The sequence below is a fragment of the Sturnira hondurensis genome, unplaced genomic scaffold (genome assembly GCF_014824575.4).
Source record: "Sturnira hondurensis isolate 20B ecotype Veracruz unplaced genomic scaffold, ASM1482457v3 Scaffold0022179, whole genome shotgun sequence".
In the NCBI taxonomy this organism is placed as follows: domain Eukaryota; kingdom Metazoa; phylum Chordata; class Mammalia; order Chiroptera; family Phyllostomidae; genus Sturnira; species Sturnira hondurensis.
In genome coordinates this window covers 339,077-362,874 of record NW_028094810.1, presented here as the reverse complement: position 1 = coordinate 362,874, position 23,798 = coordinate 339,077, and the positions used below count along the sequence as shown (strand labels likewise).

General features: G+C 43.6%; 1 protein-coding gene across 5 annotated transcripts in view; it reads left to right on the top strand.

The window, feature by feature from the left end:
- The window catches only part of AXIN1 (axin 1), a 72,728-nt gene that overhangs the window by 5,312 nt on the left and 43,618 nt on the right, over positions 1-23,798 (top strand). For all 5 annotated transcript variants that reach the window (XM_037034509.1, XM_037034511.1, XM_037034510.1 and 2 more), the window contains one exon: positions 328-1,286. In XM_037034509.1, the coding sequence (XP_036890404.1) occupies positions 409-1,286 (878 nt within the window). In that variant the 5' untranslated portion in view covers positions 328-408. Of the gene's footprint in view, positions 1-327; positions 1,287-23,798 lie in introns of those variants that run through there.

Here is a 23,798-nt window from a genome sequence, read left to right as displayed (position 1 = left end):
CTTTCAGTTCTGTGGGTGAGATGGTAGGTCCCCAGGCTGCTGGTCTCCGTGGTGTGTTCAGGGAATGGCACTTGAAGGCTGTGGTGCTCTCCGTGTTCTGGGCAATCACTTCTTAGTGCCAGAGGCATTTCTGTAGTTGTAAGTTTCTAGAAATTGTTTTCCTATAGCACAAACCTTGTGATGAAAGATCACAAATTTAAACTGAATTTCTGGCTTTATGTTCGAGCGGGTGGGCATCATTATGAGTCTTGTCTTGAGAAAACCTCTGTGGTCATGTTTCCATGGACCCACCTTTCCTAATCCTTGTCCTCTTAATGGTTTCAACAGGACAGATTGATTCACTTTGGAGCTATAAGTACTGATGTATTAGGTTGCAGCGCTCATTGTTCATTGACGCAGATTCTCAAAATGAATATTCAAGAGCAGGGTTTCTCCTTGGACCTCGGAACAAGTTTCACTGAAGATGCCCCCAGACCCCCAGTGCCTGGTGAGGAGGGTGAACTGGTGTCCACAGACCCCAGGCCTGTCAGCCACAGCTTCTGCTCTGGGAAAGGTGTGGGAATTAAAGGCGAGACTTCCACAGCCACTCCGAGGCGCTCAGACCTGGACCTGGGGTACGAGCCCGAGGGCAGCGCTTCACCCACCCCGCCATACTTGAAGTGGGCTGAGTCATTGCACTCCTTACTAGATGATCAGGACGGGATAAACCTGTTTAGGACTTTCCTGAAACAGGAGGACTGTGCTGACCTGCTGGACTTCTGGTTTGCCTGTAGTGGCTTCAGGAAGCTGGAGCCCTGTGACTCGAATGAGGAGAAGAGGCTGAAGCTGGCCAAAGCCATTTACCGAAAGTACATCCTTGATAACAATGGCATCGTGTCCAGGCAAACCAAGCCAGCCACCAAGAGTTTCATAAAGGACTGCATTATGAAGCAGCTGATTGATCCTGCCATGTTTGACCAGGCTCAGACGGAAATCCAATCCACCATGGAGGAGAACACCTACCCCTCCTTCCTCAAGTCTGATATTTATTTGGAATACACGAGGACAGGCTCAGAGAGCCCAAAGCTCTGTAGTGACCAGAGCTCTGGGTCAGGGACAGGGAAGGGCATACCTGGATATCTGCCCACTTTGAATGAGGACGAGGAATGGAAATGTGACCAAGATATAGACGAAGATGATGGCAGAGACCCTGCTCCCCCCAGCAGGCTGACCCAGAAGCTGCTCCTGGAGACAGCCGCCCCTCGGCCCTCCTCAAGTAGACGGTACAGCGAAGGCAGAGAATTCAGGTGAGTCGGACACAAGGAGTTTCTTTCTGTGCTGACCTATGAGAGCTGGAGAATTATCAAGGAAAGGTGTTGGTAAGGAATGATCTTGTCTTTCAACCCTAAGTGGGTATACTTCTGCTGCATTGGTGAGTTGTGGTTTGAGTTCTTATTCATTATACCTTCACATTTGTCACTAGATGTTTTTAATGTTTGTGTGTTCAGGATACTTTGATCAAGAACAGACTAGGAGAAGGAATTTCAGGGGAAAAGGGGAAGGATTCACAGGAACAAGTATAAAGGACACACCGACAAAAACTAACGGGTGGAAATGGGAGGGAGGTGGGGAGCGCTGGGGGCGTGGGCTGGGATGGGAGTAAAAGTCAGAAAACTGTACTTGAACAATAATTAAATAAAAAAAAGAACAGACTAAAATGTATGACTTTGTAAGTCATTAGGGGTATTGGAATCCTTGGATGTTGTGACATTTAACACCTGATCCATTAGCTGTAAAATTTGTATATTCTTGCATAAGTGTATTTACCTGGTAGACATAATCCTTTTGACTTAGTAAAGGGAGGCGTGGACATTTAAATGCATCAATACTTAGAGAATTCTGGATCATCATATTTTATAATGGTTTTCTACGATTCTTCCTAGAGGTTGGGAAGTGGTGGTGAGGAGGCTACCGTGCAGAAATTTTCCTGAGCACTTCGAGAACTTCTGTGGCTGTGGTTGCATTTCTAGGATTGGACCTTTCCCCTGCCAACAAAAGGAGCTAGTGCTGTTGGTAGTCAGTTCCCAGCAGCCCAGTGCACTCTGAAGTGATCGCAGCCCCTGCAAGTGGGCACACAAGCAGCTAGGAGGCATGAAGTGGTACTATAAAGAAATCATTAAGACTTAGAAAACCTGTTTCTTCTTCTCTTGGTAATTCCTTTTGAGGTTACTGGAGTATTTGGTGTATTTGGTTGTGGCTGGAACCTGTTGCTGACGTTAGCAGGTATTAGCAGCGTTCCTCTGTTTCCCACTCATTTCCCTTTTGCTGGTTCTGGAGACTTCTGCCTGTGAAGCTTTGAAAGTCCGGAGTTCATGTGCCCCTGCTGATTTTACCAAGAGTCTGAAAACACATCTCCAGGTGTTGGGATTTTCCCACAGAGTTGTTAAAATCCTGGATCATTTATCCAAGCTCACTGTGGTAGAGAAATCAGCTACTTGCTAATAAACACAGGTTCAAACATTTCTGAGGTTTACCCATCCTTCAAGTGAGGTGATTCAGGATACACTGTTTGAGGTAATTTTTGTGTGCCTTTTTGCTCACTCTCTTTAGCTAAATGCTATTGATTTAGCAAGCCTTTTCTTTCTACTTCTTTTATTTGGAATTTTTATAAGAGTTTATTTGTGCCAAAATTGATGACATATGCTGGGGAGCGAGATCTGAAATGCTCCTGATTTAGCAAGCTTTTTAGAACAGAGTGTATTGTAAAATTATCCTGTTGAGTACAGTTGGTAATTGACAGTTTTTAATATCTCACCTAAGTTTTTATGTTTCATTAGGACAGTTTTAAGTTGGGATTAAATTTGAGTACTGGGCTTTAGGGGAAAAAATGGAGCTCAATTCTGATTTCTGAAATAAATTCCTGAGGGCTACCCGTCCTCCAACCAGTCCCAATCTGCACACTTTTCAGTTCTTGGGTTTTAAACCCAAAAGCAAAGCAACTTTGCTTTTTCTTTGGTTCTATTTATAAATAAGTAACCCTTGCCATCCCATTAATAGAATGTGTTGGCCTCATCTGTCTGATAGCGTTCTGCTGTAAGGACTGGGGCGCAGTTTGGTTTTAACTTGCCTGCCCTGGAGCTGCTAGTGGCAGAGGGAGCCTGGAGTTCAGGAGTCCTGTCTGCGATCGAATGTTCTCCCATTTGGGGTTGCCTGTGGTAGTTTTGTGGGTGGAGAATCTCAGATGTTGGGTCATCATTTCTGAACACTGACGGAGTTCAGCACGTTGGGTTTTTCAAATTTTTATTTATTTATTTTTAGGGAGAGTGGAAGGGAGGGAGAAAGAGAGGGAGAGAAACTCCAGCGTGCTGTTGCCTCTCCACATCCCCAACTGGGGACCTGGGGACGTGGTATTTGTCCTGCAGCGTGTGAGTTAGGATGCAGTAGGTCGGAAGTAACAGAAAATACAGCCCGAGCTGGCTTAAATAGTGAAGGGGATTGGCTGATGCAGATAAGTGAAAAGTCTAGGGGCAAGGCCAACATCAGATATGGTTTGATCTAGATTTCAGCCAGTTTTTTTTCTTTTTAATTTATTTATTTTTAGAGAGAAAGGAAAGGAGGGAGAAAGAGAAACAAGTGCGAGAGAAAATTTCATCGGTTGCCTCTCACGCACCCCCCCTTCCCCCGACTGGGAACCTGGCCTGCAACCCAGGGATGTGTCCTGACTGGGAATTGAACCTGCAGCATTCCTTTTTGCAGGCTGGTGCTCAATCCACTGAGCCACACCAGCCAGGGCAATTTTTCTTTTAAAGATTTTATTATTTTTTTAGAGCAGTTATAGGTCGCCAGCAAAATTGAGAGGCAGGTACAGAGGCTTTACATGTGCCCCTTGCCCTAAACATGCATAGCCTCTCTCACTGTCAACATCTCTTACCAGAGTGGTACGTTTGTTGCAACTAATGAACCTCCATCAACACATCATAATCACCTGCAGCCCGTAGTTTTCATTAGAGTTCACTTTCGGTGGTGTCCGTTTTGTGGATTTGGATGAATATATAATGACATGTATCCACCATTGTGATACCATATGGAGCATTTCTTTTTATTTTTTAAGATTTTATTTATTTATCTTTAGAGAGGAAGGGAAGGAGAGAGGAAGAGAAATATTAATGTATGGTTGCTTCTCATGCATCCCCTGTTGGGAACTGGCCTGGGCATATGCCCTGACTGGGAATCGAACTGAGATCCTTTGGATTACAGGCCCACGCTCAATCCACTGAGGTACACCAGCTGGGGCTCATACAGAGCATTTCTACTGCCCTAAAAATCCTCTGTGCTCCATCTGTTCATCCCTTCTTCCCTTTTAACTCCTGGCAACCACTGATCTTTTTTTTTTTAAATATTTTGTTTATTTATCTTTTTAGAGGGGAAGGGAAGGAGAGAGGAAAGAAACATCAATGTATGGTTGCTTCTTGTGCATCCCCTGCAGGGAACTGGCCCCTGCAGGAAACTGGCCTGCAACCCAAGCATGTGCCCTGACTGGGAATCGAACCGCCATCATCTGGTTCGCAGGCCCGTGCTCAATTCCCTGAGCTAACCAGCCACCACTGATCTTTTTATTGACTTCATAGTTTTGCCTTTTCCAGAACTTTATATAGTTGGAATCATGATATGTAACCTCTTCAAACTAAAATGTGTTTTTTATTTTCCTCCATGTCTTTTCATGGCTTGATAACTCTCTCTTTTTTTTTCTTTTAAGTGCAGAATAATAGTATTTCATTGCCAGTGTGTACCACAGCTTATTTATCCATTCACCTACTAGAGGACAGCTTGGTTGCTTCCAAATTTTGGCAATTATGAATCATACTGCTATAAACATCCACGTGCAGGTTTTTGTATGGACATAAGTTTTCACCTTCTTTGGGTAAATACCCCAAAGGAGTGTGTTTGCTGGGTTGCATGGTAGAACACATTTAGTTTTGTAAGAAACTGCCGCATTTCTTAATGCTTTTTCGCTTCTGCCTTCCTGTGGCCAGCTCTGCTCTCTGGTTGACTCCTTTGTTGGTGTTGGAGATGGCTGCCCAATAACCTTGGCTTTGAGCTCCCTTGTTTTGTAAACAAATGCTTTCTACAGCATTAAGGAAGGTCTTGCAGTTTAGTCTGAATGACCAGGGATGCCCTGTGCTGCCGAGCTTACACCACGTAGGGCCGCTCTGGGAATTACGTAGGATGCCCCACCCCAGTAGCATCACCTCTCCTGAACTGGAGAGAACGGTCTTCCAAAGGAAGATTGGGTTTAACAGGAAAGGGAAAAAGAGAGTGGGTGCTGAATAGGCAGGTTGTGAGTGCCAGCTGCGAAGAGAAGGAGCATGGGGGATGCATTTCCCTTTGTTGATTCTCCCAGTTCCTTAATGTTGATTTTGCTTGGGGGAGTGTGCCACGTCTGGGAGTGGGGGGCGTGTCTAGGACAGAACAACTTCGAGGGGCTCGTGAACCTAGAGCTTCTGGCTCCAAGAGCTCTATACTGTAAAGCTCTTCCGATTGTGCTGGCTGGTGTTCAGTCTCCCCACACCAGGTATAGGTACTCCCAGGTCCCTGACAGGAGGTCAAGCGTGGATCCTCATTTGGCTTTACATGTGTGCACATGTTGTTTTCTTTTTTAAATCCACCCAAGGATATGTTTATTGATTTTTTGAGAGAGAGGAAGGGGGAGAGAGAGAGAAAGAAACATTGATCAGTTGCCTCCAGTATGTGCCCCGACCGGAGATTGAACTCACAACCTAGGTACCTGCCCTGACTGGGAATCAAATTCACAGCCTTTCTGGTGTACAGGATGACACTCCAACCAACTGAGCCACTCAGCCAGGGCATGGTTGTTTTTCATATAGCTGACTTAAGACAGGTTAAATGAGTCTTTTACCTGGGTCTCTGTTGAAGTCGAGAAAACAGTGATGCTCCTGACCTTTCTCTGCATTTATGCTACTCACCTGGGATCATTTGAGCCCCTGGGCTAAGGGATTACAAATTTCCTCCCTGCTCATTCATTCTGCATCTTTGTGTGGAAGACTTCTCAGTCTGTATTACCCATTATCAGTGGAACTCTGATGCAATGTTGGTTGGTTCACACCCACCATTTAATTGACCACCCCATTGTCAGCTAATAGGCCAGCCGGTGTCACAGAGATTTGAATTTTATTCATACACATGACTTTATTAACTTTTAAAAAATATTTTATTTATTTTTAGAGAGAGGGGAAGGAAGGGTGAAAGACATGGAGGGAAACATTGATGTGTGAGAGAATTGACAAAGGGTCAGTCCTTTGACAATGCGGGTGTTTGGCTAGTTATTTACTTAATGATTTGGCATTAGGGCCCAAAGGCTGTGAGATGTTGGCTGGCAGGCTGTTTTTACTCCTTCTAAAAAGGTTAGGTTGGCCTGCCAGGTGCCTTTCAGGGCCTGCTTGTGGGAGGCCCAGTCTTGGCCAGGCTTGAAGCCAGGCCATCTTCCGAAACCCTTCAAGCACCTGCACTTAGTCAGTACCACTTGTTTTTGATATCTAACACCAGCAAATGCTTCCCATTTCTATTTACTGCCCTTACCTTCCTCATTGGTTGAGGTGTTCCCCAAGGACAGTCACAGCAGTTATGTTCTTGCATCTTTCTGGTGGGTTGGTCCAGTGAGGCACTCCTGGTCAGGGGTGGTTATCATGGCTATGGCCAGAGTGCACTGAGGATGCCCTTGTTCACAGCAGAAGCAACTCAGCAACTTGCGTGTCCTTTAAAGGGTGGGTGACCAGCCCTTATTCTCCAGGATTCCCTCAGAGTTTAACTAAGGAAATATCTGACCTGTTTGTTGGTTTATTAATTGTATTTCTGTTAGTGGTTTAAAAGGTCAAAAGAAGCCCTGGCTGGTGTAGCTCAGTGGATTGAGTGAGGGCCTGCAAACCAAAGGATCATGGTTCGATTCCCAGTCAGGGCACATGCCTGGGTTGCAGACCAGTTCCCAGTAGGGGACGCATGAGAGGCAACTGCACATTGGAGTTTCTCTCCCTCTCTTTCTCCCTCCCTTCCACTGTCTCTAAGAATAAATAAATAGAATCTTTGTAAAAAGAGAGAGAGATTTAAGAAAATAAATGAAAGGTCAAAAGAAAGAAATTTAGAAAAAGGAAGCACCCAAAATGTGTACAAGTTCCTATGAAAGGCAGAAAAGTAAGGGTGATTTGGGTTTGTGATTGGAGTTTGAATGGAATGGTGTGTAGGGTTTGGGGTGGGTGAAGGGTGCCTGGCCACAGAGGGGCTCTGAGTCAACAGGGTAGAGTCTTTGCCTGCTGTGCTTGAGTTGGGTGGCCACAGGCTCTGGGTGTCTGAGGACACACTTGTTAATAGGGAGCCTGTTTGGCCCTGGCTGGTGTGGCTCAGTGTTTGAGTGCCAGCCTGTGAATCAAGGGGTTGCCGATTCGATTCCCAGTCTAGCGCCCATGCCTGGGTTGCTGGCCAGGTCCCCAGTAAGGGGGTGCACCAGAGGCACCACACATTGATTCCCGCCCCCTCTTTCTCACTTCCTTCCCCTCTCTAAAAAATCAATAAATAAAATCTTTTAAAAAAATACTTGTCCTGTTTGATTTGCCCTCTAGCACATTCTCTTCACTGTCAAGTTTTTAGGCCATTTGTGATGGAAAATCGCTCAATTAAATCTGGCTCACCCTATAGCCCTCCCCTTGTTTTCTCTACTGCTGTGCTTGTAGTTGCCCTGAGTGGGGTGCACCAAACTTGGGGAGGTTGCATGGCCCTGCTGCTGTTCCCCTGCCATCTTTCATGTGTATGACTTGTCCAACTGGATGAATTCTTTTAACTGAGCTGATCCCAAAGTAGGTGACTGGAGACGTTTTCATATAAGGCTTAGTTTGCCGCTGCGGAATTCTTGAGACAAGAGTTTAAAAATCTTCTCACCTTGCTGGCTGGATGGGGAGAACATTAAGCTTAGTGGTTTAATTTAATGTCCCCTCACTTGATGAATTTTCCGGTAGGCAGTGTCTTGTAGGGTCAGCATTCTGGTTATATACTTTGGAGAAGTTGCTAAACTTCTCTATACTTATTTGTAAAGTGGGGAGGATGAAGTAAGGACCTGCTGAATGACATTGTCATGGGGTTCCTGGGGTGTGCTTAGAGCAGCTAGTGCCTACACACAGCAGGTGCTCATTGCATTTCAGCTCTTGCTGTGGTTCTTTGTCTTCATCATCATCTGAATTTAGTGGTCTGCTAGATGTTGAAATTAGTGTCTGGGTTGGTTTCAAGATAGGGTAGGGAAGGACACAGTCAGATTTTAATAATCATATTTTCTTAAAGTGAGACGTATGAACTTCCCGCCCCAAACCTTTTCCTCGTACAATCATCCAGCCTCCAGAAGTGCCGCGCCATCTCACAGGTGAACCCTTGCCTTGCTGACTCCCGCATCCGTGGCAGCCGCAGTGCAGGTCGAACCCCTCTGCTTCTCACCGTGCTCTCTAGCTCCCACCATCTCCCGGACCACCACACTACCTTCTGGCTGGGTCTCTTCTCCCCACAGCACCAAAAGGACCTTTTCTAAATGCAGGTGTGATCACACTGTCTCATCTTTCAGCACTTTGGGGGCTTTCCACTGTGCCTGGAGTCAGCCTCAAGCTCCTATAGCACAACCATGCCTGTGGTGTTGGAGAAGTGCCAGAAGTCCAGCATTCTGGAGAACGTCCCAGAAGTGCCAACATGCCATATGCATTTTATATACCTGTCACTGGTGTAGGACTGGCCATTACAATTTTTAAAAACTAGTTACTGGAGAGTCTAAAAATATTTTTTCTTTGCTTTAGTCATATAAAACTCCAGGGCCTTTGACTGGTTTCATCAAAGTCCAGGAAGGTATCGGTGGTTAGCCATCAGAGAAAAATTCTGGAATAGAGATGCCTCTTTGCCTGGGCCTTTGTATCAGTAGGTTTATGAAAGGGAAGCGCTTATGGGGAGCAGACAAGCAAATGGCGACTGAGGCCCTTTGCGTGGACCATGCTGCCCATGGGTCTGAAGTGCCGCAGCTATTTCAGGAGAACGTGGGGTTGGTGTGATTGCATGGTGTTTAGCGTGGCGTGCAGGCATGCAGGCCTGCCTTGTGTAGTTCTTGGAACTGAGCCATACCCATCGGTCAGCTGCCTGGTGACCACCCCATTGTCAGCTAATAGGCCAGCCGGTGTCACAGAGATTTGAATTTTATTCATACACATGGCTTTATTAACTTTTAAAAAATATTTTATTTATTTTTAGAGAGAGGGGAAGGAAGGGTGAAAGACATGGAGGGAAACATTGATGTGTGAGAGATATGTTGATTGGTTGCCTAACTGGGGACCTGGCCCCATAACCCAGGCATGTGTCCTGACTGGGAATTGAACTGGTGACCTTTCGATTCTCAGGCCAGCACTCAATCCACTGAGCCACACCAGCCAGGGCTCTATTAACCTGTATTAGAGTCCTGGCTTCATTGACACCAGTTTACCCTGCACTTGCTAGAAATATGGGATTTGGCTGAATAGTGGCAGTTCAGTTAGGAAAGGAAGGCTTTCTAATAATTCTTTCTTCAACCCTGACTAGCATGAGGCTGCATACCTGTAAGTATAGAAGAAAATAAGTGTTGCTTTATTTTCCCCCCTTTACACATTAGTACAAATGCACAGTTTTGTGAGCCCCTCAGGGTCCTCTCAGAGCCCATTAATTCCAAAAAGTGTTTGATCTGAGGAAGAAACTCAGTAAATCTCTTCATTCTCTTCCTGGTACTGGGACTGGCCTCTGCACTGTTGCATTATCCTAAAGTAGCCACACAGAGGCTGTGCGTAGGGTTTTTTGCACGTGAAGGGGTTCAACTTCTCCCCTCCGCATCCCCTCCCACAGTGGACCCCTGTTCTGGGTGGATTATAGCCTTGGCCCACGAGCCTTCTCTGAACTGTTGAGCCTTCTTGTAGCAGCTAGACTCAGCTCTTTTGTTTGGACCAAACTCCTCCAGACTGATGGACAGAGGTGTGCTGTGTCTAGGTGGGCACTGTCCTCAGTCCCCCAGCAGCAGGGCCACCTGTGCTTCTTTCTGGGCCCTCAGTTCATCTAGTGTTGTGACCTCAGAGTTATTTAAGTGGTTTATTTATTTGTTTGTTTGTATTGCCCCTCTTTTCTCAGTCCGTGTAGGGCCAGTGTCTTCTCTTGAATAAACATTGAAAAATAATCATAAAGGATGTTGCTTGCAGCCCTGCTTTTAATAGAGAACAGAAAACTTGAATGTCGCATAGCACCAATGCAGGGTTAATTGCACAGGGAGGTATTTTTTGGGTATGGTTGGAGAATATAGGTTTTTTATTGTCCTTTTTTGTATATTTTCCAAATTTCTATAAAATATATTTCTTTTTAATTAGAAAGTGTATTATTAAAATAGAAAAGCTATATCATAGCTTTTCTTTGAATCTGAATTTTTTTGATCTGAATTTTACACAACTTTTCAAACATTTTTTTCTTTAGAAAGGATGCATGTGAATGTTTCTTTGTAGTATGATCTTAGGTCTTCTTAATGTTCACACTGCTATACCAATATTTTAAATTATTTTGACAAAAATTGGAGGCAAGGAAAAATTCAAATAATGCTAAAAGGCTGATAACTTAGCAGTTCCATGTCACCCCTGGCCTTTCCAAGGTGGCCACATCCAGCTGTCTCTTACTCTAGTGTTATTAGTCTGCTCAGGTTACTTACAACAAAACATTCTCGACTTGGGGGCTTAAAGAGCAGGCATTTATTTCTCCCAGTCCCAGGTCAAGGCATGTGTAAGGTAGATGTTACTCCAGGGTCTTTCCTCGTGGCCTGCAGATGGGTGCCATCTCACTGCGTGGACATGCTCTTTCCTCGGTATGTGCGTGCCGAAAGAGAGCAGCTCCCAGGTATCTCCTCTGATAGGGTCACTAATTCTGCCAGATTAGGGCCTTCCTCTTAAGACCTCATTTGGCCTTTCTGACATACTTGGAGGCCCCATTTCTAGACACAGCCACACTGTTGGTTAGGTCTTCGGTATATGGATTTTGTGGGGACACAGGCTTTCTGTCCATCACTCCCTCCCTTCTGAGTAATGTGCTGTTTTTAGCTAATCTTTATTGGTATTCTCCCTTCCCTACCACTTGTCCTAATTGTAGTTGATTCTTGAACAACACAGGTTTGAACTCTTTGAGTCCATTTATATGTAGATTGTTTTCAATAAATACTGGAAATGTGCTTTTCCTTCCTTATGATTTTCCTAATGTTTTCTTTTCTCTAGCTTACTTTATTGGAAGAATACCATATGCAGTACTGTAACATACAGAATTTGTGTTAATCAACGGTTTATTATGTTATCAGTAAGGTGGTCAGCAGTAGGCTATTAGTAAGTTTTTAGGGAGTCAAAAGTTACATGCACATTTTCAACTGGGCCAGGGGCATTGGTGTGCCTAATGCCCATGTTGTTCAAGGATCCACTGCGTTAGTACATCCTAGGTCTAGTTTAAGTCCGTGTGTGGTGTTTTTATTGCTGAGTCAAGTTGGGTCAAGCATTCTCTTTCTTGTGCCATCTTTTAAAATATTTTTTAGTGTAATTGTTACATTTTTTAAAAGATTCTATTTATTTATTTCTAGAGAGGGGGAGAGAGGGAGAAAGAGAGGGAGAGAAACATCAATGAGTGGTTGCCTCTCATGTGCCCCCTACTGGGGACCTGGCCTGCAACCCAGGTATGTGCCCTGACTGAGAATTGAACCAGTGACCCTTAGGTTCGCAGGCTGGCACTGAATCCACTGAGCCACACCAGCTGGGGTTGCATTTTTCTTTCTTTTTTTTAAAAGATTTTATTTATTTATTTATATTTAGAGGGGAAGGAGAGAGGGAGAGAAACATCAATGTATGGTTGCCTTTCGTGTGTCCCCTGCTGGTAGTTGGCCTGCAAGGAACCAGCCTGCAACCCAGGCATGTGCCCTGACTGGGAATCGAACCGCGATCCTCTGGTTTGCAGGCCCGCGCTCAATCCACTGAGCTACACCAGCCAGGGCCTGCATTTTTCATTTGATTAGATATTTGACTTTCTGACAAATTGTTTTTTATACTACATTAGTTTAAAAAGTCCTGTGGATGTAATTGTCTAACCACTATGCTATACACCTGAAATTAATATAAAATACTATTTTTTAAAAGACCTATAAATAGATACTTCTCCACATTATGAAACCTGTCAGGTAAACTTTTTTCCTAAGAGACACGTGACAGAACTTTCCCTGACCCCCCTCCGCATGAGAGTGTGCTCTTCAGGTGTGTTGTGTGGCTGCTGTGCCTTGCTGATGCCAAAAGTACTTGAAGGAGAAATTGGTTGGGTGTCGAATTCTAGATTGGGTGGCCTTTCCCCCAGAAGGATTTGCATCATCACCTTCTGCCTCTGGGGTTGTTCTGGAGAGGCCTGGCTCCATTCTACACGTTCCTGTCCGTGTGACTTTCCCCTCTCTCCGAACCTGTCTTGGATGTTTCTATCAGCAGTACTGTTTCACTGTGTTGTAGCTTGCTTGGGGTTCCTACCTTCTTCCTTTCTTTCTTATCCTCACCTGGGGATATTATTACTTATTGATTTTAGAGAGAGAGGAAGGAGACGGGAGAGAGAGAAACATTGATGTGAGAGAGAAATGGCAATTGGTTGCCTTTAGTACATGCCCCAACCATGAATCAAACTCACAACCTAGGTTTGTGCCCTGGCCAGCGATCAAACCTGTGATCTTCTGGTGTGTGGGAGTGTGGAATAATGTTTCAAGTAAGACACCCCACCAGGGCTCTTCTTCTTTCTTTCCTTTTTTTAAAAAAATTTTTCAGTTACAGTTGACATGCAATATTATATTAGTTTCTTTTGTACAACCTAGTGAGTAGATGTTGTATAACTTACGAAGTGATCACCTTGATAAATCTAGCATCCACCTGACACCATACATAGGTATTAGAATATTATTGACTGTATTTTGTATGCTGTATTTTACATCCCTGTGACTATTCTATAACTACCAATTTGTACTTCTTAATCCTTTCAACTTTTTACCCATCCCCCCCACCCCCCACCCCCAATCTGGCAACCATCATAATGGTCTCTGTATCTTTTGAGTCTGTTACTGTTCTGCTTGTTCATTTATTTTGTTTTTTTAGATTCCACATACAAGTGAATTCATACAGCATGTGGTCTTCCTCTGTTTGACTCACTTCAGTCACCACAATAGCCTTTAGGCCATCCATGTTGTTGTAGATGGCAGATTTGAGTCTTTTTATGGCTGAGTCATATTCCATTGTATATATGCACCGATTCGTTATCCATTCGTCTGTGGACACTTAGGTTGCTTCCATATCTTGGCTATTGCAAATAATGCTACAACCAACATATGAATGTATATGTCTTTTTGATTTAGTGTTTTGGGTTTCTTTGGATAAATACCCAGAAATGAAATTGCTGAGTTCTCATTTCTTGCTGGGTAGTCTTTGTTTTAAAGTTTATTTTGCCTGGTATAAGTATTTCTACACCAGTTTTTGTTTGTCTGTTTACATTTTCATGAAGTACCTTTTCCCATCCCTTTACTTTCAGCCCGTGTGTGTCTTTTGATTTGAAGTGGGTCTCTTGTAGATAGCATATGTATCCATTCAGCCAACATAATGTCTTTTGATTGGGTTTTATGCAAATTAAATGCAAATTTAATTTATTTGCATTTAGAGTAATTATTGATAGATGTGTATTTATTGCTATTTTATTTGTATTTTTGATCATTTATTCTTCTTAAAGAAGACCCTTTAACATTTGTTGTAATACTGGTTTGGTGATGATGAACTCCTTTAGCTTTCTTTTGTCAGGGAAGTTCTTTATCTGTCCCTTGATTTAAATGGTAGCTTTGCTGGGTAGAGTAATGTTGTTGTAGGTATTTGCTTTTCATGACTTTGAATATTTCTTGCCAATCCCTTCTGAATTGCAAAGTTTTTGTTGAGAAATTAGCTGACTGTCTTATGGGAGCTCCCTTGTTAGATAACTAACTGCTTTTTTCTTGCTGCTTTAAAGATTGTTTATATGTCTTTAACGTTTAACATTTTAATTATGATGTGTCTTGGTGTGGGCCTCTTTGGGTTCATCTTTTCTGGGACTCTCTGTGCTTCCTGGACTTCTGTGTCTATTTCCTTCACCAGGTTAGGGAAAATTTCTATCATTATTATTTCTTTTTTTTTTTAAATTGACTTAGAGAGAGGGGAACGGAGGGAGAGAAACATTGATGTGAGAGAGAAACATTGACTGGTTGCCTCTTGCACACACCCTGACCAGGGACTGAAACCACAACCCAGGCGCGCGCCATGACTGGAAATTGAACCCGTGACCTGTTGGTCTTCAGGATGATGCCTAACCAACTGAGCCATATCAGCCAGGGCTCTATCCTTATTTTTTCTACATAGGTTCTTTCTCTCCTTCTGGCACTGTCATGATATGAACGTTGGTACACTTGAAGTTATCCCAGATACTTCTTACATTACCCTCATTTTTTGGAATTCTTTTTTTTTTTTTTTGCTGTTCTGATAGGCTACTTTCTGTTTCTGGTTTTGTCTTTTGATTTTTCCCAATCCCTGATTTGATCTCCTGCTTCATCTCCTCCACTGTTGATTCTCTGTAATGTATTCTTCATTTCAGTTAATGTTTTCTTCATTTCTGACTGGTTCTTTTTTTAGATTTTCTATCTCCATTTTTATGTTTCCTAGCTCTTTGTTGAAGCTCTCACTGAATTCATCTATTCTTCCCCTAATTTCATTGAGCATCCTCATAACCATTGTTTTTGAACTCTGCATCTGATAGATTGTCTCCATTTTGTTTAGTTCTCTTTTTTTGGAGTTTGTTCTGTTCTTTCATTTGGGACTTTTTTTTTTTTTGGTCTCCTCATTTTGGCAGCCTCTTATATTTGTTTTTGTATATTAGATAGTGTTGCTGCATCTCCCAGGCCTTATGCGGATGTCTTGTAGTGTCCAGTGGCACAACTTTCCCAGTCACCCAAGCTGGGCGCTCTTGGTGTGCTCCCCCGTGTAAGCACACTCTTGGTGTGCTTCCTGTTGGAGTTGAGCCTTGATTGCTGTTTGTGCCTCAGTAGGAGGGATTTACCTTCAGGCCGATTGCTGTGGCCACTGTGAGGATTAACTGTGTAGAGACTGACCCCCATGAAGCAGGACTTACATCAGTGGGGCTCTGCTGCCCCATACCTTGTAGAGGTGATTGGGTGGTACACTGGTCTTCAACATGGTCTGAAGCTGTTCACCGAGTGCACTGGCTCTGGGCCGTCCTGGGATGTGCAGGCCAAGGTCAGCCCACCTGGCATAAGCTACAAAGCCATCCACAGATGGCTGCTACTTGTACTGTGCTTGGAGGTGCCCAGGAGAGGCCTGGCTACAAACCGAGGCTGGCTGCTGCTAATGCTGGGCCTGGGGCCACTTAATGAGAAGTATGGGGCATGCAGAAGCCAGATATTACTTGTCTGAGAGATTTTAGGAAGGTCTGAAGCAGGAACCAAGACAGGATGTTCATGTAAAAAGCCAGTGGAAATGGCTTGGGTGGGCCTGCAAGTTGGGTGGGGTGGAGTCTCAGGGAATGACCAGGGTGGGTAAACAGATTTAGCCAGGTTGACTGAGATAGGGAGCCTGCCTGCCAGCTCTGCAGGGAAGGCTCAGAAAAGGAACAATGACTTCTCTCTGGGAGAAAGTGCTCCTCTAGCTCCTGGCTTGATGCCATACAACTCAGTTTCTCCCCACATGTCCCTAAGGTACTGCTCCAGTGCTGGAGCTCATAGCAAGTAAGTCTGAGGAAGTGTGTGCATGGGCCCTTTAACAGGAATGCCTGGGACTCCAGAAGCCCTCCATTTCCCTTAGCTACAATCCCCATTGGTTTCTGCAGCCAGAAGTTATGGGGACTTCTCTTCCTGGCACTGGAACCCTAGGCTAGGGGTCCTGGTGTGGGGCTGGGACCCCTTGCCCCTCAGGGGTATCTGTGCTGCCAAGATATCCCTCCTGAGTTTTGTCTACCATACCTGGGTGTGGGACCAGCCCGTTCTAGGTTTCTACCCCTCCTACCAGTCTCAAATGTGGCTGCTGCTTTTTTTTTTTAAATTTATTGATCCTAGAGAGAGAGAAGTGAGGGGAGAGACAGACAGACATTGATTTGTCATTCCACTTATTTATGCATTCATTGACTGATCTTGTATGTGCTCTGAGTGGGGATCAAACCTGTAACCAATTGAATTACCCAGCCAGGGCTGTGGCTTCTTTGTATTTGTAGTTGTAGGACTTCTGTTTAGCCAGATTTCAGGTGGTTCTGAATGATAGTTGTCATGTAGTTCATTGTAATTTTGATGTGGTTGTGGGAGGGTTCAAGTACCATATTTACCTACACCATCATCTTGACTGGCACTGGGGCTTTTCTCTTTTTCTTTTTAAATATATTTTATTGATTATGCTACTACAGTTGTCCCATTTCCTCCCTTTTATTCCCCTCCACCCTGCACACTCCCTCCCACTCACATTCCCCCTTTAGTTCCTGCCCATGGGTTATACGTGTAAGTTCTTTGGCTTCTATATTTCCCATACTATTCTTAACTTCCCCCTGTCTATTTTCTACCTACCATTTATGCTACTTATTCCCTTCCCCCGTCTTTCCCCTCCCACTCCCCTGCTGATAACCCTTCTTGTGATCTCCATTTCTGTGATTCTGTTCCTGTTCTAGTTGTTTGCTTAGTTGGTTTTTGGTTTTGGTTTGGTTGTTAACAACTGTGAGTTTGTTGTCATTTTACTGCTCATATTTTTTATTTTTTTTCTTAGATAAGTCCCTTTAACGTTTCATGTGATATAAGGGCTTGGTGATGATGACCTCCTTTAACTTGACCTTGTCTGAAAAGCACTGTATCTACCCTTNTTATTCCCTTCCCCCGTCTTTCCCCTCCCACTCCCCTGCTGATAACCCTTCTTGTGATCTCCATTTCTGTGATTCTGTTCCTGTTCTAGTTGTTTGCTTAGTTGGTTTTTGTTTTTGGTTTGGTTGTTAACAACTGTGAGTTTGTTGTCATTTTACTGCTCATATTTTTTATTTTTTTTTCTTAGATAAGTCCCTTTAAACGTTTCATGTGATATAAGGGCTTGGTGATGATGACCTCCTTTAACTTGACCTTGTCTGAAAAGCACTGTATCTACCCTTCCATATAAATGATAGCTTTGCTGTCATTAGAGTCATCTTGGATGTAGGTCCTTGCCTTTCATGACTTGGAATACTTCTTTTCAGCCCTTTCTTGCCCATAAGATTTCTTTTGAGAAATCAGTTGACAGTTTGATGGGCACTCCTTTGTGGGTAATTCTCCTTTTCTCTTGCTGCTTCTAAGATTCTCTCCTTATCTTTAATCTTGGCTAATGTAATTATGATGTGCCTTGGTTTGTTCCTTCTTGGGTCCAACTTCTTTGGGACACTCTGAGCTTCCTGGATTTCCTGGAAGTCTATTTCCTTTGCCAGATTGGAGAAGTTCTCCTTTATTATTTTTTCAAATAACTTTTCCACTTGTTGCTCTTCCTCTTCTTCTGGCACCCCTGTGATTCGGATGTTGGAACATTTAAAATTGTCCTGGAGGTTCCTAAGCCTCTCCTCATTTTTTTTTAATTCTTTTTTCTGCATTTTGTTCTGGTTGAATGTTTCTTTTTTCCTTCTGGTCTACACCATTGATTTGAGTCCTGGTTTCCTTCCCGTCACCGTTGGTTCCCTGTGCATTTTCCTTTATTTCACTTAGCATACTCTTCATTTTTTTCATCTAATTTTTGACCATATTCAGCCAATTCTGTGAACATCCTGATTACGTGTTTTGAACTCTGCATCTGATAGGTTGGCTATCTCTTCATTGCTTAGTTTTATTTTTTTCTGGAGATGTGATTTGTTCTTTCATTTGGGCCATTCTTTTTTTTTTTTTGGTCTCAGTGTGCCTGTTAACATAGTAAGGGGTGGAGCCTTAGGTGTTCACTGGGGCGGGGCAACTCAGGTCACTGCATTATGACACTGTATGTGGGGGAGGGGTCCGAGAGGAAACAGTTTGCTCCCCTCCCTGTTGGTTTTCAGTCACTTCCCTGGCTATCCACAATTACATTGGGCCCTCTGGTGCTGAGTCCCAGGTGGGTGGGCTTTTGTATGTTCTAGGACTCTGTGGGTCTCTCCCACAAACTCTCCTGTGAGGCTGGGAGTTTCTCTCGCTGCCGCCTCAACCCCCACAGGCGTTTTCAGTCAGGTTTGAGGCTTTCTTTCCCCAAACTGGAACCCTGGGTTTTGCAGTGTGTCTTGCTCCCCAGTTGTTCCTCCTGGTTTATCTGCACTTGAGTGTGGGACCGCCCAGTCTGCAGTTTGCCATCTTGCCTGGTCTGCTGGCTGCCTCCTTGCCCGCCCTGGTCCTCCAGCTGCCGACCTGTCGTGAGACGTCTCTGCTCGGCTGCCCGTCTCGTCCCTCCTGCTGGTCTGAATGAATGTTTCTTCAACTCCTTAGTTGTCGGACTTCCGTAAACTTCAGTTTTATGGCAGTTCTGGTTGTTTTTTGTTTTTAAATTTGTTGTTGTCCTTCTTTCTATTGTGCGAGGAGGCACAGTGTGTCTACCTACGCCTCCATCTTGGCCAGAAGTCTCCTTTTTTCTTTCATTGTACTGAAGAAACTTGTCCTTCTGGGAATTTGTTAAATGTTCTTTCTTTTTTAAAAAATATTTATTTATTTTTAGAGAGAGGGGAAGGGAGGGAGAAAGAGAGGGAGCGAAATGCTGTTGTGAGAGGAAAACATCAATTTGTTGCCTCTCATATCGGCCCCAACTGGGACCAACCCCCCGATCTAGACATGCGCCCTGTCCAGGAATTGAACCAACAACCTTTTGCTTTGCAGGATGGTGTTCAACCTGAACCACAGTGGTCAGGGCTGTTAAATGTTATTTCTTTGGTAACTTCATCTTTTCCATTTTCTCTGTTTTCTCATTTTAGAGCTCCTATTGTTTAGCTATCAGACCATCTGGAATGAGTCTTCAAATTTTAAATCATATTATCCTATTTTCCATTTTCTAAAATTGTGATTTCATATCTTTCTATTAAATTTCCGTGCCCTTGTTTTCTGGATATACACTCTTAAAATTTTGGTTTTTGTTCATGGATTAATATTTTAAAATCTTTCTGGAGAGGTTAATTGTATTTTTTTTAATTGTTGTCCTGCTTTCCGCTTAGTAAGGTGTTTGGGTCCTCTGAATTTCTTTGTTATGGATTTGGATTTTGCCTTCCTTGCTCGAAGTTTTATCCAAATGATGATCCTGGCTGTTTCTTTTTGTTTAAATGTGAGGCATTGGATATGCTGGTTGAAAGCTGTGTGGGAGGCCTTTTTGATTGGTGTGCTTGGTGTGTTCAGGCTGCCAGCTGGCTTTTTGCTTGGGTGGGGGGCGGTCCCCAGATTTCAGTATCTTTAGGTCTTTTATCAAGGGTGACTTGCACTCCCCTGAGAGGGAAACTTTACTCCCTTTCTTGTGGGATGGCTGTTGCATTCTGGAGCTGAATAAGATGGAGGAGTTGGGTTTCCCAGTTGAGAATACAGACTTTTCACCTAATCCCTCAGTTTTTAGTCCGAATCCCTGTATCTTTCTCTGCACCTGATTTCCCCAAATCAGGAGCCTTTCAGTTTCATTTTTACTGGGACTTTCTTCTGTGTGTCCTACAAGGGTGTGTGATAGAGAATTATGTGATTATCTTGGATGTGGGTGAGGCCAGGACCCTGGGGTTCTAACTGCCCCCTAAATTTCTGTTTGCAGTATCATGCTCCCTGCCCATCCCTTAGTAGGGCAGCATTTTTAATTAGTTTGCTAAGAAATCCTGCATGTATGTAGAAGAAAGACTGCTCTCTGTTTCTGTGATTATAGAGTTGGGCCTAGTTTGCAAAACTTATCTTTTAAACACAAAATTGAGAGAATGATTCATTGAGAAGAATTCAGTAAAAGAAAAGGAGACATGGAGCTCGGCTACTTTAGGGGAGGTCTAACATGACTACCGTAACTATGTGATATGGAGGTGGTAGCATTGTGAAAGGATTCTTTCTTTTGAATGAAAATTCACTTTGGGAGTTCTGAGCCCCGCCCCTGGCTTTGCTGCCCCACTCTCTGGCCCTTCAGACCCACTACCAACAAATCAGCCCAGCTTTTGTGTACCCTCTGGCTAGAGACTGGCCTCGACTGTGTTAAGATTTCCCAGAAAGCCGCAGGTTTGAAACAACTCTGTCTGCAGAATGCTCAACATGACCCCATGCCGACTGGAGTATCTTCAAGTACCAATCCCTTCAGACCCCAGAAAGTCTGTTCCTTTTTGTAGTGAAATGAATCTTTAAAAAAATTTTTTTAAAGATTTTATTTATTTATCCTTAGAGGGGAAGGGAAGGAGAGAAGGAGAGAAATATCAATGTATGGTTGCTTCTCTTGAGTCCCCTGCTGGGAACTGGCCTGCAACCCAGGCATGTGCCCTGCCTGGGAATCGAACTGCGATCGTGTGGTTCGCAGGCCCATGCTCAATCCACTGAGCTACACCAGCCAGGGCCTGAATCTTTAAAAAAAAATTTTAATTTACTTATTTATTTTTAGAGAGAGGGGAAGGAAGGAAGGGGGGGAGTGCAACATAAATGTATGGTTGCCTCTCACACACCCCCTACTGAGGACACAGCCTGCAACCGAGGCAGTGCCCTGACCAGGAATCGAACCATTGACCCTTTGGTTAACAGGCCCGCACTCAGTTCACTGAGCCACATCAGCCAGGGCCTAGTGAAATGAATTTTTGAAAATGCTCTGAAACCACTTTTTATGAACCAGTAAATATTTGAAGAGAGCTAAATTTGAAGTCTGTATAAAAAGCTTATCCCTGTAACATGTGCCACACTCTCAGACTTTTGCTTTTGTCAGTCCTTAACATGTTTCTCTCTCTGAATTTTCATGAATTTCTATTTCACAAGGATGATTATTTTACATACACTGGCAGCAACATACAAACACCGTATTTTTCGGACTATAAGATGCACCCCCCCCATTTGGGAGGAATAATGGTTGTTAATGCCGCTGTTGAGTTCTGTTTACATTGGTGAGATATTATGTTATTTATGTTATTAAATATTTTGCCACATTTTTTGCTTCAAAAATTTCCCCCGTTTTCTTTTATAAAACCTACATGCATCTTACGGTCCAAAAATATGGTAAGTGCTTACTATAAAAGGAGAAAAAAAGAAAATTCATCTTGGGATGTCTAGTACTTTTGAGATCCACTCAGTGAATAAAAATTATGTGCATACATAAAACTTCTCGGGAGCTCGTTTATCGTGTGTTAGCCCTCCTTATGGTGGACATGCTGAAGGGTTGGTGTCTTGAGGTAGACTGTTTCTCACTCTTGTGTAACTCCTGGGTTTCTTACTGGAGGGCTCCTTTTCTTACTGGATCTTCTGGAGGGCTGTTGGTTCATCTTAGGACAGTTGATCTCAGTTCTGGTAATGGACTATCTATTATGTGATCGCAGTGTTTTGGAGTTTTGGAAAACAGGGAGACTAAAGGGTAATGGTGCACAGGGTCAAGAAAACCTGTGTCTGAGCAAACAGAAAAAGGTACCTGTGTTGTGTTGCCCAAATACAGCTGCCCCTTTAAACAGAGAATTGACAGAAATACAGATTCATTGTGTACCCTCTTTGAGCCAGGTACTCTTCTGGGAGCTGGAGATTCAGCAGTGAATGAAACAGGCAAAAATTCCTCCATTCATGGGGTTAACATTTTAACAGGAGGAGGTACAACATGAAAAAATAAGTAAACTACAGTGTTTCAGATGGTGATAAATACTACATACAGTAAAATATCATCTGGGCAGTAGGGACAAAGGGAGGGTTGCCATTTTAACAGGAACAGCCAGAGAGGGCCTCAGTCGAGAGGGTGACTTTGAAGCAAAACCTAAGGAAGGTGAAAGCACAAACTGTGTGCCTGGTGGAAGATGATACCACGTAGTGGGAAAAGCCAAATCTCAAAAGCAAGAAAGGCAGCAAGGCTGGAGCACAGGCAGTAAGGGAGAGTAATGGTGATGAGCTCAGAGAGGAGGTTTGATGTTTCTGAAATTGGGTTTAAATATCTACTGCATATGGGGGAAAATACAACAAAGATTAAATTTTTAAAAATCCACTATAGCTTCTGCTTTGGTCTCTCAAGCCATCAGTATATTGATGCTATTTAGAGCCATGAGCCTTGTTGAGATCCCCAATGAGTGAATATAGATAGAGAAAAGAAGGGGTCAAGAAGTCCTCCACAGAGAGAAAAAAGTCACTGTGAGAGAGCAGCATCGATCGATCAGTTGCCTCCCATACACGCCCCTGCTGGTAATCAAACCCTCAGCCTAGGTATGTGCCCTGACCCGGAATCCAACTTGTAGCCTTTGGCTATAGGATGATAGCTCTAACCAACTGATCCATCTGGCTAGGGATGATTGATTTTTATTTATTTATTTTTTTTTAATTTCCAGTTCCCTGCTCAAAATCTTTGGCTTGTCTTTTAACTTACTGAACATATTAATCCCATACTTTAACGTCATATCATTTCAAAATTGGAGTATTTTGTGGTTCTGATTCTATTGTCTTTCTCGTTTCTTAGTCATATGGTCCTGTCTCTTGGTATGATGGGCAATTTTTTATTAAATACCAGGCATTGTACTTATATATGAAATATTTTAAGCTCATTTTAAGTACTTGAGCATATTTTTCTTCAATTAGAAAACACACCACTTTCCTCCAGTCAGGAACCATTCTGGTTGGATGCTGAGAAGCACGGTCTATTTCAGATTCATCCCTTCTCCCATCTAGCAGCCCATTGGGCTCCCAGCCGGAAGACTGGGGTCTTCACCAGGGCCCCACCTCTCTGTATACTCAGACCACTCACTTAAGAATTCTGAGGTGGCCCTGGCTGGTGTGGCCCTGGCTGGTGTGGCTGAGTGGATTGAGTGCCGGCCTGGGAACTGAAAGGTCACTGATTCAATTCCCAGTTCAGGTCACATGCCTGGGGTTACAGGCCAGGTCTCCAATTGAGGGTGTGTGAGGGGCAGCCAATCGATGTATTTCTTGCACTTTGATATTTCTCTCCCTCCCTTCCCCTCTCTCTAAAAATAAAAACATAAAATCTTAAAAAAAAAAAGAATCCTGAAAACTTGCACATTCTTAGCCTCTGAGGCACCACTCAATAAGCTTAAAGAGAAAAGGGAGACTAAATGTTGGACTTACATCTCTATTTTCCCCTTTTGTCTCATGTTTTGGCCCCTTAAGACCTCATTGCCATGATAGTTCACTGGTGCCTTTAAATGAGATGAAAATATGTGTTTGTTTTTTCTTATGTGGTTTGGTGAACTGTAAGTTCATCTACCTTGCAAGCAGAAATCCAAGGCTCACTTTATATCAGCTGTTTATTTAGGGCTTGATTTTGATGAACCCTTATATTAAGTAGTTCTGATCTGTAGTTTTAAAATAGGAGTCAGAGGACTTCCGCCAAGATGGAGGCATAGGTGGAAACACTGTGCCTTCTCCCACAACCAAGTTTGAATAAAACAAAGGTTTGGAGAAACAAAGACACAACCAAAGGACAGAAAATTGAATTATACGGAAGTCCGACTACATCTAACCGTTCAACGGGGACGGTAAGAGGGGCGGAGCCAGCAGCGAGCAGGGTTGGGCAGGACAGGGCCCCCGACCCAGGCGCGCAGGCAGA